Raw genomic sequence first — 19,511 nt, forward strand, 5'->3', positions numbered from 1 at the left:
AGCTACAGGTCGCCAAAGTTGTATAAATCACTGGTTTTATTGATGTTTACATGAAATTTAAAGTATGATTTATCAACTTTTTTGTGATATAATCTACCAAACATGCTAAATAGGACTTGAACTTTCAATTTAGATACAAATCAGTTAAAATTTTACGATAAAATTTAGGTTAAATCTATTTTTTTCAACATGTTTGCAGTCTTCATATAAAATTCTTCGTTTCTCTTATATGGCATAATACAATACTTTTCTGAACCACCAAAAAATAACATTTTACCATCGAAAATATTATGAACTTCATTGATAATTATTGTTCTATGCATAAAGTTTGAATTCTGTGACATATTGAGCAAACAAATTGCCGTACAAGTTGGAAAACTTGCATGCAAGTTGGCTGAAACAGCCAAATTTAGCATTTTCAACCGTCAATTTCTCAAAAACTAGACGTGCCATGATATTTCTGAAAACGGCAATGGACTCAGCAACCCTTAATTTAGTAAATAGCGGTATTTTGGTTCTTGAGACAAAACCGTGTTCCGCAGTGTAATCACCTTAACCTATACAGACTAACTGAGAAAGAAATCATTCCGGAGACGAGAAAAAAAATAACCCTTTCGCTTCTCATGCAAAAAATCGCTCTGATGACACAAAATAAAAAGAACGAATGCTTGGGCTTCCACGAAGCACTCCACACTGCCCAACAAAACGCGGAAACCGAAAAACAAACAAACATTCACTCCGGCGGTGAAAAACTCGTTAGCATTTATTTTGTGAGATAATAGAAAAACGGACTGCATTTCCACCTTGCTGTTCGACAATTTCAGCAGTCATATCAAATAGATCAGAAAGAATCTGTCAAAAAACAATAGGCATGAGAGACAAAAAGTCAAAAATGAATTTACTTAGGGGAAAATTATCCCTTCTTCAAATAATTAGTTTTGACCCTTCCTTTTTTCGACGTTTTATCTTTCGATCTTGTGAACATTCGATGTTTTTTCTTTCAATCTTTTGTAATATATTCCCTAATGCTCACGCTGAAGTAAACGCTCGATTATAATCAAGCACAAATTTGGAAACGGACACAAGGACCTGAAAGAAAAGTGTTTGAAAAGAAAGAAGGTCGAACATGATTTGCTTCATTAAAAAGCTCTTTCTTACTAAGAAAAATAGACCGTCTGTTCCTCAATTTTTTTCCCGTTCGATCTTCTAGTTTTGTAGTTTGACTATTTGCCGAAGATTCTTTGACGGAAGTTAAATTTTAAAGGCAAACCACCAATTCAATTTTAACTAAATATTTGGCACTGTGTACTGATAGTTATACTACTGTCCCCGATTTCATCGTAGCCAAATTGAAAATGGTACAGAAGCAGAATCACGTTACATAAAATTATTATGCAGGAGGAAGCTGTTGGATCAACCACCATGTTAGGTAGTAGAAACACATTTGCATGCCATCCAAAACATCCCATTTCATTTTATTCAAATTAGAATCTGATCCTTCAATTTTACGCCACCTCGCTAACACACCCGCTAAAAATTCTCACTCACTCACTCTTTCCCACACACACAAGCCCACAACCACCACAATTTGTTTGCTGTGAGAATAATTAAAGCCTGACATCAGTTTTGAAAGTAGTTGAAAATGTTAGCTCTCTAGATTTCATACGCATCTTCCCTCATCTGAAAAAAAGACATTACACAAAACTATAAATACGGTCAACATCGACTATCTCCACCATTTACTCGCTCTTCGAGCATTGTTACTATGTAGCTTTTCTTCCAGTTTATGGTACCGTATATATATTTATATTATACTTTATGCCAAGCATAGTGCGTTCCACATTTACGTTGTATTCTATTTTGATTTCGGTGACTGCAAAAGAGACAGGAATGAATTTTGTATCCTAGATGAGTTTCGATAACGAAAACAAAATGAAGTGGTTAAGGAGCAACCAGTAGCACAGTAAATCAGGAAAGAGTGCGTGTCTTCCCTTTCACCATTCGAACTTACATTGCATATCAACCAATCATACAAACCGAATATCAATTAGCGAACAGAATACCGATTGTTGCGTTCACTGGCTTGAACCCGTCGTATTTCAACACCAGGAGTGATTTTTAGAGCAGAGCTTTTTCTTTATTTTTAAGATAGTGATGTTTGCGCATAAGGAAAATGTTTACAACATATAAGACCAATAATGGAGGAAAGTTCTGCGGATAGAATGCTTTTTCATGGAGTCGCATGGTTATTTCTCGTTGTTTGCTGCAAAAAATAAAATATTTCCATCAAGAAGCGTTCCTTTATCCGAAGCACTTTCCGCCAGTCATTCACGTGCGCTCAAATTTGAAAACCACTAATGCCATTCCCTTGTCTTTCCAACCTATCACGCCTTTCCAAGGGATCATAAATCGATACGTAGGTTGACGGGAGCCTCTGGTAGCGAAGAAGATGCGGCCCATTCCGGTAAGTATTGTAAAAAATCATCATTTTTTATTTATTTTCACAATACTAGATTGTAGTCACCATCATGCATCAACAATCAAATTCACACCTTAACACAAATTCGTTCATTTTTCTTGTTACTGTCAACCATAATTCCACTACCACTGAATTCTCACATTTTAAGTGAAATTGTGCAAGAATCTGTTGAACTTGAACGAATGTTAACCACCCCTTCAGTATGTCTGGATAACGTAATTTAATTATTTGTCTCATTTGCTTGATTTATCCTGCATTCATCCAGTTTGCTTCTTCTTCTTGAAAAATATCCCTATACCTCAATCATTGCAAGTTTGTTGAACTTCCCAAAGTCAAATTCACCTCCGAAAAAAAAACATGTAGGGATCACAGTTCTATGCCCGGTACAAGTATAACCAGATATAATCGAATTAAGTTTGCACTGAACCCTTTTCGGTTTAACCGTCGTTCTGTAAAGTTATCAAAGGTATGAAACAGAAAAATTCACTTGAAGTTAACAGTAGTTTCATCATCCATAAATAGTAATAGCCATCAATTCTCAAAAATCTATTCCATTAGATCCCGAAGCTCCAATCACAAACATAATTACAGTAGTTAGGTTCTATCATTGGTATGGATGAAAATAAGAATTATATAAATATACACATTTCAACAGGCAGCTCGGACTACTCGGATATGAACGAACTTAGATATACTTATGGTAATGAAACAATTCTCATCAATTATAAACAACCAATCTCAACTGTAAATTGATTATGAAGCTGAAGCCATTCTTTCATTCCGCTATTTCTCCTCCCACAGTAAAGGGTGTAGTATGATAATTTGACATACTTTGCTTTCCACGCAAGAAATATTTGATTTGCCTAGATCTGCCTCTGTATCTACCTGTAACCATGTACTCCGTTCTGCTAAAGAGGATCAAACCAATGCTCGCTGTCATTCTTCTCAGAAGACCTAAGGCCTCCGCTACTGCCTTGCGATCGATTTGAATCAAATCGGTATCGTAATAATATTTCTTATCGTAATTTCGAACCGAATTTGATTAAATTTTTAGGTTCAAGGAGATTTTCTAAATGTGTCTTTCAAAATATATAAGCTTGTCTGGCCGATAGTTTCAAAAGATATATTTTTCAAGCTTACTAGCATATTTTCCAGAAACTTAAACCAACCAACTCAAGGCGCAGGCTAAACAACAATAGCAATAACCTTTGAATACTACAAACAAATGTAGGGAGAAAAAAAACTATAAAAACTTTACTTTCCTGCATCGTAGATACCGTAATACGGGGTATCATTGCACAGCGGAGTAACATTGATCGGAATGACTAATCTCGTAAAAAGTTTGTATCATCATTTATTGATTGAACATTTCCAAATCATGAATGGTGCTTCTCTTTCTCATATTCATGAGCTAATGAAAATGAAGATTTTTGCAAAATTGCGTTTACCTTATGCGTAAATTTATCAACTTTTCGAAACAAAGATTTCAATGGTTAAGGATTACACTATCGAAGATTTAAGTTCTGCAAACGATATAAATAAGGAAAATGCGATTCTCACTAAAATTGGTATCGCTAAAAACAATCCCGTTGTCAAAACTTTCATAAGTATGCTCAATGAGGCAACATCTATGAATTACTGTTAAAAATGTAGAATTCCCTTAGGCAATTTCCTACATTTAGGCGTATTCCGTAGTTCGAGGTGTTTTTAATTTTGAAATAACTCAAAAAGTGAATGACTTCTAAGCGTTTGGCCTTCATATTCGACTTCAGGGGCCATGATTTAAGTAAGTAACGACATTTTCAATATTACCGAACGTTGTTTACATAGGTGATCAATTTTTTTTCTATCTTTATTAACGAGATTTTTAGCCCTGGGCTAGTTTATCTCGGGACCAACGGCTTTACTTACCTTCCGAAGGAAGTCCTCACTGAAATTTTTGGTGACTGCCTCGGGGATGGGATTCGATCCCAGGTCCACGGCGTGAGAGGCATGTGTTCTAACCACTACACCAGATCCGTCCCCTAGGTGATCAATGTTACCCCATATCAGCTAAATCAAAAAGTCGCTCAAAACATTTTTTTAAACATGCCTAAATCTGTCGAAAAACAAAATACAGTATACAGTACCCCGGATTATGGTAGTTACAGTGATTGTATACTACTACTCATAAGATAACCAAGTCTATCAAGGAAAGAATGTGAATTGGCTTATTATGTTTGTAGATTTCTCCCTTGGGAAACAAAAACATTTTCTGTGCGATCATGCGGCACATGGGTGACTTCAAACCGAAGGAATCCTCTCTAGTAACCGAAGTTTTCCTTAATAACGGTGTGAATTTGGCCATTCCTGTTCAAGCCTGTTAAGTTCTCCTGATGAATCTGTCAGAAATCTTGCCAAGGACTACACCAGTAATCTAACAAGGAAGAACTTTTCAAGAATTTATCATTAAAATCGTCTAAGATTGCTTATTACTACATATAGAGTTTTCCGGTCGTAATCCAATACATATGAAATAATTTCTTGACTTACTTTTACCCGTCATCAGATGATAACGCATCCTGCCATCACTGATTCTCCCAAGACTAATGCAAAGCTCTAAGGACACTTTCAGTAATCAAAAAAAAAGAATTCTCAAATAAATTATTTTGAAAACTTAACATTTCTTTCGGAATTCTACTAGGATACATAAACAAATAAACAAACACAAATATCCCTTTAATTACCGCGCTGCTTCGAATCGCCGGACACCAAATCATATTTAAACTTCAATTTTAAAAATGGGTCCAAACTTGAAGCTTAATACTTTCGATCACGTTTTACGTTCACCTAGTCGATAAAAATGCCACATGGGTTCTACTTTTCAACACTGGGGTTATTCCTATATGACATTTTGGAGGGAACACAGAAAACAAAATTTGAGTTTAAATTCTGGCCTAAACTTAAACGTTTCGTACTTAAATTAGTACAGGGCTTAAGGACCCTACTCAAAACATAGTCACGCGATCATTAACGCACAATGCTAAAAATACTGTGTTTGGCCAACTAGTAAACTAGGTGGCTGAAACACGAAAACGTCAAACTCGAACAAAAGCGATACGAGCGCTACGGATGAGCCGTCAACTGCCAAAATATTAGGATTGAGGATTGATCGCTATTTTGCAGTACAATGAAAATAATTCGAGTGTTAAGTCTTTTTGTCTGTGGAGGAAGCTTTTAGTTAAGAACTATGAAAGTAGTTAGAGAATACTAAGCTGAGAAGCAGGATTTGTCCCAGTTGGGAAATAAATGAATACTTAGATAATGGTAATCACCCTTACCATCAATCGATTCCGCAGACAATTTTCTATTGGGGAACGATCCAAATCGTTAACTGCTCAACTGCTTCCGATTCCCAGTAAGGGAATTAGAACGTTTTCAATTTCAAATAGCTCACTCAAAACAAAAAGAGTTTTTCACAGGTCAAATGTAGAATAGTTATACAATCATTGTAAAAAAGAGCAGACAGTTGCAAACATAAAAGCGTTTATGTTACTAATCGAGGTCAGTGCAAACTTAAAAGATACAATTCTGGTTACTAAATCTTCGCTAATGAACGGTATTGATCAGAACTTCCCGATATAGATCCACTCCACTGTTACAGAAAGCCACACTCAAGGGGGTGTAGGTAGATGATAGATCACTGCATCGAATCTCAAAAAGGCAACAACCATAAAAAAGGGACACAATGCTTTGTATATAAGAATTTAATTACACAGAGCTTTTTGGAGCAAGAAACCTACTTGTATCCCAATCTCATGCACTACCCCACGTCCACATTAGAGCCCCGGAAGTGACCCTTCAATTTTCAAGCTCAAGCTTTTGATTTTGTTTGTTTTTGACTAATTACCACCATTACCTCCACCCGAAAAAAAACAATAATTATTGATAAGAACAACTACTAGTATTTTTTCATAAAGCAAAAACATTTTTTCACTAGTCCGGTTAAACTACTGAAACTCGAACCGAAATTTGGTTTTCTCTCTCTTCTTTTTCCCGTTTTTTGTCGGTTTTTCCTTCGAATATACCAACTTGTTAATAACAACCGCCTGTGTGCGTTGTGAACCACACTCTCTCACACACAAAACCCAAAAAAAGGCGAAGAAGAGACAGTATCGTTCATCGATCTACCCCCCAACAATACCTCGAAACTTCCAGAAAAGGGCATACTAAAAAAACACGGATTCGGTCTAGTGTTGGTCGATAGCAATAAAGAAAAATGGCCCGACGATACACAGTCCGATAATCTCGAATTGATAGCTCAGCAAGAATCCACTATTCCTCCATCAGGTGGCCAGACGGGCGCAGCGGTCGTGGGCCCCGTACCGGATGGCATGAAGTTTGTCAATGGTTACCACGAGGATATCCTCGAAGCTTTACGCCGATCGGCAGCCCAGGTACCACGTAGTAGTGCCAACACACCGTCCGGTAGCTTTAGCGAGGAGCTACTACGGAAAACCCTAGCAGATTGTGTAAGCAACATGCAGATCCAGAACACTCCGAACGTCTACCCAGCAGAACGTGATTATCAACGAGGCAGCAGTTCCCGCACCGGGTCCAAAGAGAACGTCTGCGTACCTCATCCACTGCTGAGCGATACGGCAACCACTTCAGCGATGATACCTCATCATCGACAACAGCAGCGCCCTCAGGACGAAGATCACGAGCCGCTACGTATCCGAAACCTAGAAGACCTAATACGACAGTTGGAACATCACTCATCACGACATATGAGCCCCAATGGCTCCGAAGACACACGAGTGTCTGAAACCGAAATGGAACGACACTATAGAGTAGATAGCTCAGCGCCTTGTAGTGAATCTTCGCATGGGTAACTAATAGTTTTAACTTCTTGATAGAAGTCCTACATTTCAATTATTAACTTTTTCAGCTCAAATCAACAACTAGCTCAATCACAGAAAACTGCCACGATACTGCCGCCCTACAGTAGTCGCTGTCGTCCCCCGAGGTCGGACGACGAGTCCCGGTTTTCGTACGGTGGTGGCGGTGGGGGAGGACCTGGAAGTAGCGGTACCGGTCGCTACCGACATTCTACCAGCCGCCATCCTGCCCACCAACCCCATTCACCTCATTCCTTTAGTCATCACACCCATCATGGGCACGCCCATGGCCACTCTTCACATGCGGGCCATTCATCGCATCATTCGTCCCACACGCATCTGCATGACGGAGACGGAGAAGGAATCTACGAAAGTGCCGATCCCCATCCGGTGCATCCGCACCCACACGACAGGAACGCCTTAAGTGACCAACGTGACACCAACGATAGTGAAAGGTAGGTGTTTCCAAACCGATCTAATCAAAACCAAAACAAGACCAAAACAACAGCACCTAGAACGTAAAGTGGTGTTAGTGGCTGCCTGCAAACCGCTTCGTATTGTACATACAAAGTTTTCACAATAGCAACCTTATATCCTGCAAGACATAGTACATCCTCAAGCCAATCCCCCCCTTCCCATAGAACATGCTTTTTATTCAAACAAGACTCCAGACCAACTTCCCTACCATAATCCTCAAATCAGCCTAACAACATCAAAACCAAACGCACACATGTGTAAAACAATCCAGCTTTTTCCGGACCATTGCATTTTAGTTCCCATGCTTCATCACTCTCATCCGAACTGTGTAAATATCGCCATAAAAAGCGTGATTGCGATGGCGGTGGCAGCAGCGGTGGCGGCGGAGGCACCGGAAGCATCATCAGTGGCGGAGCACCGAGCCGTCGCCGACGAGAATTCGTCAACACTCGGTCCTTGGACATTCGCGACTTGGAACGGGACGGAACGGGCTCATCCGACGGCTAGTAAGTTAACGTCAAATTACGTAATTCCCGGAAAGTTTGATATGATCTTCTTTCTGCAATTGTAGTACCCAGTTTGGAACGTAGTCATACCAAGCCCCTGTACAAACGAGCTCTTTCGTAGAACTTTTGTAAATAACACACTGTTGAAGACACCATCGTAGACTTTGAAACCCGTTAAGCCGTCCTCGCAGGAGAACACTCAATATTGTATTGATGTCGACGGTTTGAGAAAAATGACTGATCCCCAACACGTTTAGTTAGGTCATCTGAGTAGATCCAAGAGTTACGATCCCGATTATTGAAATAAGCTTCTGTACACATTGACATTTTAATTCGTAATATCTAAAACATAAATATAGCCTAGTTTTCAGATCAATTTCCGTTGCGTTCTCAGCTCAGGGATAGGGATTCGATTCATAGCTAGGACATAAAGAAAACTGAAAATAAGGTACAATGCCTTAAAGATTCCATCGAATCATATGTAAAATTTCAAATGGTAACATTTAAATCTCTAACATACAAACTCTACACGCATGCCCCAAAACGCTCTAGGGTAGAATATCTCTGATTCAAGATATTCACTGTCTACGGAAGCAAGCTAGAATCAATACTGAGTAGCTTAGTTGAAAGAAATCTTCATTCAAGAAATCTTCTAGTTGAGACTAAAGCGTGGAAAACGATATAATCCTGTACGGCAATCAGCTTCTCTCAATTCTGCTTGGATTTCACCGCCGTACCTCAGGCTGAGGTACCGTATTTTCTGGAAGTAGTTCTTCCAGATTTGGCACAAGTAGTCGGAAGCACTACTGTGGCAATGGCTTCCCAGCTGACGATGTTGAACGGTTTTCTTCATAGATGTTACCGCGGGGCAGTAACCCCTATCAAACACCTTCAGGATAACGTGAAATTTCGACCTTCCTTTTCGGAATCCTTACTGCTTTAGTTGTAACGATTGCGCTATTACCATTACGCTGTTGAGGATCACATGTTCCCAACCTTTATCAAGTATATATTGCAGACTTATAAGACAGTATGATCCTGCACCTGCATCCCTAGTCGGTTTCCATTCTTTGGCAACAGTACCACTCCCTTGATCTTCCATATGTCTTTTTTACAAGGGGGAAATCTGCGAACAGACCTCCTGAGAATGTTACTCAGGGGTGACGCACCAACGACGACCCGCTAAAACCAGCCCATGCACTGTACTTGAGCAATTCTTTTTGATTTGCTCAAATGGTGTACAGTGCATCGACATTACCCTTGGCCTCATACCCTTACCTCCCCGGAATCACCTTACGCATATAACACAACACATGAAGCAGAAGTAGCCTAGGCAAACTGCTTCCCCCAGCCGACTTAAACAGTGTTACAAGAGACCAGCCTCTGCAGCCAACTCTTGGTCGGCGTGCCATAGGCGCTGCAATTCTAACATAATAACATAACTTCTCTTCTTCTTCTTTCTGGCGTTACGTCCCCACTGAGACAGAGCCTGCTTCTCAGCTTAGTGTACTTATGAGCACTTCCACAGTTTTTGACTGAGAGCTTACTATGCCAATGACCATTTTTGCATGTGCATATCCGTGTGGCAGGTACGAAGATACTCTATGCCCTGGGAAGTCGAGAAAATTTCCAACCCGAAAAGATCCTCGACCGGTGGGATTCGAACCCACGACCCTCAGTTTGGTCTTGCTGAATAGCTGCGCGTTTACCGCTACGGCTATCTGGGCCCCAATATTCTAATAACATAACATTCACTCTATAATATTGTCAGGGGACTTGTTCCCTCCGCATGTAGCGAGCATGCGACCTCTCACAACAATGAAACGGGGACAATCGAACACGACATGCTCCCCTGTTTCCTCCACACCAGCATAAATGGGGCCACAGGAGATTCTGAGCGCCCGAACCTATGCAGGTACTGTCTATAGCAACCATGTTCTGACAGAAACTGCGTCAGGTGGAATTTCACTTCCCCATGGTTTCTTCCTTACCAATCTGACACATTTGGTATAAGCCGATGGGTCCATCTACCCTTAGTGAAGTTATCCCATTCCCGCTGCCAACTTCTGAGCGTTTTCTCTTTACACGTGTCGCGGATTCCTCTAGTACCTCTTTGGTTGAAGCATTGAACATCTTCCTTGATGATGAGCCCAATGGGCGTCATCTCGCCTATGATGCACACGGCCTCTTTTGATACCGTTCGGTATGCGCTTGCTACTCTTAAGCACATTATCCTGTACGTGCTTTCCAACCGCTTAAGGTTTCTGCTCGTTCTAAGCGCTTTTGACCAGATTGGTCTTCCATACCTTAGTATGGATAGCGCCACGCTTGCCAGTAGCTTGCGTTTCCTGGCAATTACAGCAGAACTGTTAGAAACCATCCTCGATCGCGCCGCTATAGCCGTAGATGCCCTTTTACAGGCATATTCAACGTGGCTAGCGAAGATTAGCTTATCATCGATCATTACCCTAAGAGCCTAAGCCTTAGGGATCGCTTGGACTGTATGGTGCAATCACCTACCGTGATAAGCGCCCGTATCTCGGACTTTCGGTTGTTGACCTCCACCACCTCGGTCTTGTGATGGCCAGTCCTAGTTTCCTAGACTTCATCCATTCCTCAACTATGGAAATGGAGTGCGCTGCTGTCAACTCTACTTCCTCCACCGATTCACCATAGACCACTAGGGTGATATCGTCGGCAAAGCCAACAATCTTAATATCCGTCGGAAGAGGCAGCCTCAGTACGTCATCGTACATCGCATTCCATAACAGTGGGCCCAGAATTGAACCTTAAGGTACTCCCGCGGTAATTCGAACGCTTTTTTGCCCCTCCTTTGTGTCATACAGTAGAATCCTACCATCAAAATAGCTTTCTAGAAGCTTACACAACTGCACCGGTACCTTAAGGCGGAGAAGTGCGTGTGTTATTGCTTCCAATTTTGCGCTGTTGAACGCATTCTTCACATCCAGAGTAACAACCGCGCAGTGACGGATGCCGCTCCTTTTATGCTCGATTGCCACCTCAGCTGTCTGAACAACCGACTGAATAGCGTCCAGAGTAGATTTACTTTTCCTGAATCCAAACTGGTTGTTGGACTGGCCGACCACACTCTCCGTATACGGTACTAGCCTGTTGAGAATCAACCTCTCCAATAACTTGCCCGTCGTATCTAGTAGACATATAGGTCTATACGCCGACGGGTCACCTGGTGGTTTCCCCGCTTTTGGTAGTAGCACTGTCACCAAACATCCGGGAAGATTCCTTGATCAATGCAGCGTTGCATCCGGATCCGCCTCCACTGCCGCTTTTAAGGCAACATTCGGGATACCATCGGGTCCCGATGCCTTGTTTGACGCGAATGATTTCACGACTTCTGCCAGCTCTTCGTTTGTCACTCTAGCCACTTCTTCTCCTTCATCTGCCGCATACGGCGCTGGGGGCCATGGGCTTCTGGGATTATGCAGGAAGAGTACATCGATCATCGATCACAGCAACTCGGGCGACTTCTCTAGGCGCGCTGTTTTCCAACCTCGGGCTTGTGTCGACTTACATCGAGCTGCCTTTCGCCCGCCTGGTATTATACTATAACAAATCGATCGATGATCGCTATGAGTATAATCGTCATCAACGCGCGAGTTCATGATACCTAAAACGTTAGGACTACAAAACGTCACGTCGATAATCGATTCTGCCCCATTTCTGCGGAAGGTACTCACTGTACCCACATTTTCCCGCACTACATTTAATGCGGCCAGGGATTCCAACAATAACTGGCCTCTTTGGTTGATGCAGTGGCTACCCCACTCCACTGCCCATGCATTAAAGTCGCCAGCTATCACTGCTGGCTCCCGATTAGCTAGTTCGGCTATCATCCTGTCGACCATGTGGGAAAATTCCTCAATCGACCACCTTGGGAGCGCGTGACAACTGCAATAGAACAAGCCGTTGATTTTTGCTATCACAAAACCGTAATTTGAGATAGAGACTACTTCTTAAAGTTGGTGTTGTCCCTATAGCAGCTCCGCCACCCAGTTCCCGTTGTTGGCTGGTATCCGGTATGGCTCCGATAGTAACACCACGTCAGTCTTGGTTTCCGAGAATGACTGTCAAATCAGCTGCTTGGCTGTATCACAGTGGTTTAAATTTAACAGCGTTACTTCCGTTTTTAATGAAAATCCGCTTGTGCCCGGACATTTGAGTCCGCCCGTTAAGTGTCCGTTGTCTGCTCTGTCGACACATATTAGGCACTTAGCGATTTGCTTACAATCGCTTGCCCTATGGCCTTCGGTTCCGCATTTTCTGCACATCTTACTTCTGTCGGAACCATTGCAATTCCACGACTTATGGCCCTTCCCGAAACACTTGAAGCAAACTTCAGGAGGCTGTTGTATGCTCAGCCGGCAAACCGACCAGCCTTCCTTGAGTATGCCCAAGTTCTTCGCTTTGTTGGTCCCTGCGACCGGCATCCTGATCGCCGCCACCTGGGTGCGCTGTGGTCCCTTTCTAAGGTAGATGATCTTACTGGCTCGTCGATGTTACACTGCTCTTTGAGGGCAGCCGAGACCTCCGCTGCATCGGTGCCCTCATCCAGATTTTTACACTGGAGAATCGCTTCAGCAGTAAGGGATCAACCTCGTCGCCAAGATAATGTTTCAAGATTATGTAGATGCTTCGACAGGTATACCATATATTCTCCGATGCGATACTTTTACCGCTGGACCTACCATTGTTTTAGCTTCACGATGATGATTTCCGGCCACTATAAATTCATGAAAATCATTAATAATTTCATGAAAATCACTGAAAATTTCCAAGCATTCTAATGAGAGCCGCCAAATTGTTGAAAATGGGATTTATAAACAAATTGTATTTTGAACTGCCAGAATGTTACACGCTTTAGCTCTCCATTCTCAACTTAAGTCATAAATGGAATCTCTAAACAGTATCAAGGGTATAACTGTAGTTAGAGTGAGATGATTAAAAGAATGATTAGTAAATCAGTTATTAAGATAGTTTCACAAAACCATACATAAAAATCTTTTTTATTCCTAAATTTGTATACCTTATAGAAAAACAATCTTTACAAATGCTATAAATGCGAACATGACTTGAATTCTTTCGACATTTTTCATCAAATTGTTAAAACTCGTGACCATATTACCTAATTACACTAATCTTAAAAAGATAACAAGAATCAGGGGTTTCAAGAAAATTCCGAATGATAAAAAAAACAACTCAACATGTTTCCTACCATAGAATGTAAGTAGAACCCCGAACCGATGCGCACCTGTACAAAGCCACAGTTTGTTGACCGCCACCGCAATCACCCCCCATCCGTAATCGCTCGTAGTGTCTGAGATGCTTGTATGATTTCTTTTAAGTAGTATTTCTTCTGGTCTTTATGAGTTTTCTATGTTCATTTTTTTGATGTGTTACACTCTGGAGCACCAAACTCTCACAAAAACCACTCGCAGCGCACTCATGCCGAGCACCTGTCTGAATCCTGTCTGAGAACCGGGGACTCATGGCCGTTCGCGGTCTGTGGTCCCTCTTTTCGTTCCCTATACCACCCCCGATTACTCTTGATTTGGTTAGTTGACCTGAAAGACCAAAAGAAAGTTTTTTCAACCATTTGTTTCTTTCTTTGTTTGTTTTGGTATAAACCACCACGAAATTGCCCTGCTGCATATCACTGTTTTAGTGATGACTTATTTCAAGCTCAACAACAGTTAGCCCGATGGGCGAGTGAGGACGTGGTTTCCGTGGTGGTAATGGAGCAAGGATCGGATTCGTCCCACGCGCAAGGTCCATCATCAGCCAGTACCATGCACGGCCATATTCAACAACATCCATCGCATCAGCAACAGCAGTTGCATCACGACAACAACAATACCACCACCATCACCACCACCAGCAACGTCAATGGAGTACCAGCAATGGGCAGCTGTCACAATATCACCAATTTGAGTCATCAGTTGGTGAACAGCAGAGACTACTATCCTTCGCCACCCTCCACCGAGACCGAGAGCTCTGGAAGCGTGGTACAGCCGTCGAGACGTGGACCCATTATGCAAGGCCAAGGACCCGACGGAAATCATATAATGGAGAATACAGGTCGCTATCCCGAATATAAACACTGATAGTAGCTAAACGGGATTTAATGCCGGCAGAGATTGAATCCCCAAGATAACAAAACCAAAAACTATTAGATCCATAAACCAGAGAACGTCAAACAACAATGTTCAAAAAAAAAATGCTAAAACTGCAGAATTGTACGTGTTATCATAATCATCGAGACGAATTTAACTGATCAAACCCGAGTAAAACTCCCAATAATAGAAGCAAAAGAAATCCCATTCAAAGCCGAGAAAACAAATATAGCAAGACAACAGAGGAAATCTTTTCAAGCTAACATAGCGGGAAATGAACCGTAATAGGGATAATAAGCAGAAAAACACTTTCCATAAATAATTCCAAATGCAAACCGAATGCGCGGGCACGAATGAGAGCGAATTTAGGCGAGAGTAGCGGAGTGTGAAAGCAGCAGTATACACACAAACGAAACAAACACAAAAAAAAAATGTTAAAATAACCAGTGAGAACAATATGGAAAAAATAAGAGTAACAAAGTGTTCACCATTATCATCACATTCAGCCCCGGCCCAGCACCTCTTATACCTCCCTCAATCATCGTCCATATACATTCGAAGCCATACACCCACCCACAATGTGTCCTGTCACGGTGTGTATGGAACCGTAATAAACGGAAACAAATTATCAAGAATTTGGCAGACCACCATTCAAAAGACATCTTCTCCGTGAATTCGAAAATATTTCAACGAGGAAAAAGAAAGTTATAGTAGTTTCAAGGTTTTGAGCTATTTTGGAAGGTATATTCACTTGCTTCATAACATTCTCCCACAGTACATCATTAACAATTTGTAAGCTAACAATACAATTTCCATTTGGGTGATGCGCTAATTTCCATCGTATTAAGCTTTGATCAGTGAGAGCCTGCAATTCACCTAGTTTTGCAGTACATAATGCTGATACAAATCGATGCCAATTGACTGTATATGCATGCGTATATAGTGCGGCAAGCACGAATATACTATATTCCCTGAGAAGTCGAGATAATTTCCTTTACGAAAAGATCCTCGACCGGTGCGATTCAAACCAACGACCCTCAGCTTGGTCGTGCTGAATAGCTGCACGTTTACCGCTACGGCTATCTGGGCCTCAAATTTATTGGCGCCATCAAAACACAACCCACACTTATACACAATTCCTTTTGACCGATTAATCATGACAGCTGCTCACAGTGCAGCGAAAACACTACATTGATTGTGAAGGAATTGACATCCGCAGATTTTTTTTCTAGACCGATCGATTGAAAACATTATTAACGTTCTTAATTGTATGCGTTCGTTAAGGAAATTCCTTAAAATTCCATGAATTATAGAAGTTTTACGGCGTGGGATTGTAATGAAATCCTTCAGTGATTATGTACAAAGGTTTTCCATGATGTAAATGAGAGCCCAGTGAAGTAAGTCACACAGGTGGGCCGACAGAAATTTGAATGTGACGAGTCTCTGTGGATCGCTAATCAAATTTCGTTCGGTGAAAAGCGCGTGAAATTATTGCATTTTTGATGTACAAGTGGACGAACCGATTTTACATAATTACACTTAGAAAATGTATCTATGTTGCAGATAAGTTTGAATATCCGCTGTAGTGGACTTAAAATGTTACTTTGATACGACGAATGTTAGCGCTTGCGACGAAGTAGATCGAAAACCTATGCTCTCAAAACATGTGAATTCCAATCCTTCTCTGTAAATTTAAAATCATTTCGTCGAGAAAATCAGAAGTCAAAGTGCCATTATTTCCATAAAATTTAATTAAGGGTACATTATTGGACGTCCGAATGCAGGTCAATTCGGGATGGGGATGTGTTACTCGTTTCAAGAAAGCCGTTGAGTCTTCTGCACTTTCTCGAGAAAACACTGGGAGTTTGGAACATAGGAAAGGGTTACGCTCATGGGCGTACCTTGTATTTCCTTCAGGAGGGCGAGCGACCTCAAAAATTATACTACGAATTTCACGCAAAACGATCATTTTACACAACGTTTGCACCTTTTTTGCATGAAACGTTAAACTATGCAGGTATCCACATTCTTTTTATTTAACATTGATCTAAGAGGATTCTGAAACACGTCTATGTTGGCTAAATAACTGGTCGATTGATACCTTGTGCGATTCCAGATTGGAAAGGTCTGAATATTTGATTGGTAATGGGTCCGGCAGCCTTCCCAAGTAACTGAGGGATATATAATGCACTGTGTTGAAAAGCTACACAGATATAAAAATGCATGTGAATTTAAGCGTAAAATCATGCACATGAAGGGAAACATCGTGAAAAAAATACAATAACATCATGTAAGTTTCCGCTATACATAGTGTAATCTGGTATGAACTCTAACCGATTACGCGACAATTCGCATAAATTTACATGACGTTGATGTAATTTTACACGATGTGTCATGTCAATTTGCGATATATCTGGCATTCCCTTCATGTGCATGATTTTACGCTGAAATTTACATGGATTTTTCTTTCTGTGTACCATTAATGCACCAGTAGGCGCTGCAGGCGAACAAAATTTTCGAATTTGTTATTTGTTTAGTCCAGACATATAAGGCTGTGAACCGTTTCACCAGTTCGTTTAACTATTAGTTTCGATAGTTATTTTCCCCTCAAATGGTTAAATTGAACATCGCAGTCGACCCATTTGAGCTTTGACAGTCGAGTAGTTATTTCAGAACAAAGTTGACAGATGGTTAGTTATTCTCAAATTCACGGGAGCAAGAAATAACTTTCGAACTGTCAAGTTTAACCATGCTCCAGGGCAGGGTTATTTCTAAACGGAGGGGAAATAACTATCGAGCTGTCGAATTTTAACTAAAAGTTAAACGATCTGGTGAAACAGTTCACAGCCTAAGTCGGGTTCAGAATGAGTACCACTTCTAGTGTTGCATTTGGTACCTTGGTACTGTAAAAGGTACCCAAATTTGACAGATCGCAGTACATTTTTCATGGCATTTTAGATTTTGCTCTATTACCTTATGCGCCGTAAAATTTTGGGCAACTGCAAGGAACATGGAGGTCTTTATTTCGTCTTTGATTACTTCTTCTTCTTCTTGGCATTACGTACCCACTGGGAAAGAGCCTACTACACAGCTTAATGTTCTTATGAGCACTTCCACAGTTATTAACTGAGAGCTTTCATCGCCAAACTTGCCATTTTCGCATTCGTATATCGGGTGGCAGGTACGATGAGAAATAATACACTGTGATGATCCGATCTGAGATTAGCATAGAGCAAAACAATGAAATCGCCAAAGTTCACTTTACGTCAGTAAATTTTGCCAGTTCTCTTTACATGACAAACAGAACGCTTCAAGATTCTGAACTTGCATTTGCCCATAAAAAATAGGATCATTAAACCTCGCTCTTTCGTAGCGAACATTTTTGTATCTCTTATTCCACGAAAACAATACGCTCTAGGAATCCTGTTTCTTTTTTATCAGTGGACATTACCGGGACTTCTCTTCTCCCACGGCAAACAACACGCTACTAGCTTCCGATCTGACATTTGCACATAGCAAAAAAACAAGATCAACTATTCTAGCTTTTCATCAGCGCACATTGCCAGGGATCTTTTTCTCTACTGCAAACAGCACGCTACTAGCTTTTGATCTAACATTTGCATATAGCCAGGCTTTACTTTGCTCATCTTGATCTGACCTCGTACGCTCACAACAATTATGATTATGCATTCGATGTTGGTAGAATAATCCGTGGCTGAGGGAGTGGAGAGAAACGTTGGCTCTATCCAAACGCACATCTTCCATTTAACAGCTCTAGCTTACTGCGAAGCTCTGCAAACACATTATCATTGCTTTTGGGATGTACTGAGGTTGGTTTCTCCGTCATCTTCAAAGAGACAACAAAGAGCTGCCTGGAAATGCTCTTCCCCGAACTGAGAAATGGGAAAAAATGCTCTCCCCCTAACTGAGAAAGGGAGAAAATAATCTCTTTCTCTTTTAAGCACTGAGATTGTCAAAACAAACTCTTTACCACTGTGGGAATGAAAATAAGCAAACACAAACGTGTCAACTCTTCATCCCGCAGATCACGTACGCTCAGTTTGAATGTGGATAAAATCGCTTCTCTATTGTAGTTGATCATTAAAAGGGGAAGAAAGAGAATAAGTCAAGAGCAAGGAAGAAGCCTGCATATAGTAAAACAACAAAATCAACGGTTCTAACTTTTCATCAGCGGACATTGCCAGGAATCTTCTTCCCCCACGGCAAACAACACTCTGGATGTTCTCGATCTGACATTTGCTCAGAGCAAAACAACAAGATCGACTCAAAGTACTGCTTTTCATTTCACTTTCTAAACACGCCACCGAATCCTATCGGTTTATCTTATTGCAGGAAACTTTTATCGCAACTCTTTTTTCGCACTATCTTATCACTAATTAAATCTGGGATGAGGAACTCTCACTCGACCACACCAAGCTGCACTTTTTTTCACCTTGTTTATTTCACTTTAACAACGCTGAAGGGTGATTTCTCCCAATATATATGAAAATAAAAGCCAGGTATATTTCTACAAAGGCAGAAAACTAGCAGGATCGCCAATAATGAGTTTGTATTATCAACCAGCAAGGAATCACCCACTACGCGACACTCACATAACTTACCCAGACAAGTGTCAGTTGAACGTTTGACTTTTACAGTGCGCCCTGTTTTCAGGTTGCCTGGGTGAGAGAGCGAGACAGCACCAACACACGGCGCACAGTAAAAGTCATAAGAACAAAAGAATTTATGGCACGTACAGAGGCTCATAAACCGCCTGCTTTTATCAATCCTATTATAACTTCTCAAGACAGTGGATTCTATATACCATAGTCACCACTAGCACGCAATTCGAGTTTTTGGGCAATCCAACGGCTAATATAGAGCATGTCCGCTCTATAGTAGTACTATATTAGCACGAAAGGCGAATTAAAGTTCTATTTGGTTACTCGGGTAGCCAGTTATTCATACGGGATATAAAGAATTCACACAGTTCCAATAATCCCCTAAAATAGATTCCACC

The 19,511-nt window shown here is 41.1% G+C and overlaps 1 protein-coding gene across 9 annotated transcripts in view; it reads left to right on the plus strand.

The window, feature by feature from the left end:
* The window catches only part of LOC5569251 (disintegrin and metalloproteinase domain-containing protein 12), a 1,070,169-nt gene extending 1,055,231 nt beyond the window's left edge, over positions 1-14,938 (plus strand). For 2 of the 9 annotated variants that reach the window (XM_021845745.1, XM_021845747.1), the window contains exons 19-23: positions 2,400-2,464; positions 6,617-7,349; positions 7,410-7,814; positions 8,133-8,342; positions 14,044-14,938. In XM_021845745.1, the coding sequence (XP_021701437.1) occupies positions 2,400-2,464; positions 6,617-7,349; positions 7,410-7,814; positions 8,133-8,342; positions 14,044-14,482 (1,852 nt within the window). In that variant the 3' untranslated portion in view covers positions 14,483-14,938. Of the gene's footprint in view, positions 1-2,399; positions 2,465-6,616; positions 7,350-7,409; positions 7,815-8,132; positions 8,343-8,407; positions 9,144-14,043 lie in introns of those variants that run through there. The other 7 variants (XM_021845753.1, XM_021845779.1, XM_021845751.1 and 4 more) reach the window with 6 other exon arrangements.
* Positions 14,939-19,511: the final 4,573 nt, after the last annotated feature.

This window comes from Aedes aegypti, chromosome 1 (assembly GCF_002204515.2).
Source record: "Aedes aegypti strain LVP_AGWG chromosome 1, AaegL5.0 Primary Assembly, whole genome shotgun sequence".
Classification (NCBI taxonomy): domain Eukaryota; kingdom Metazoa; phylum Arthropoda; class Insecta; order Diptera; family Culicidae; genus Aedes; species Aedes aegypti.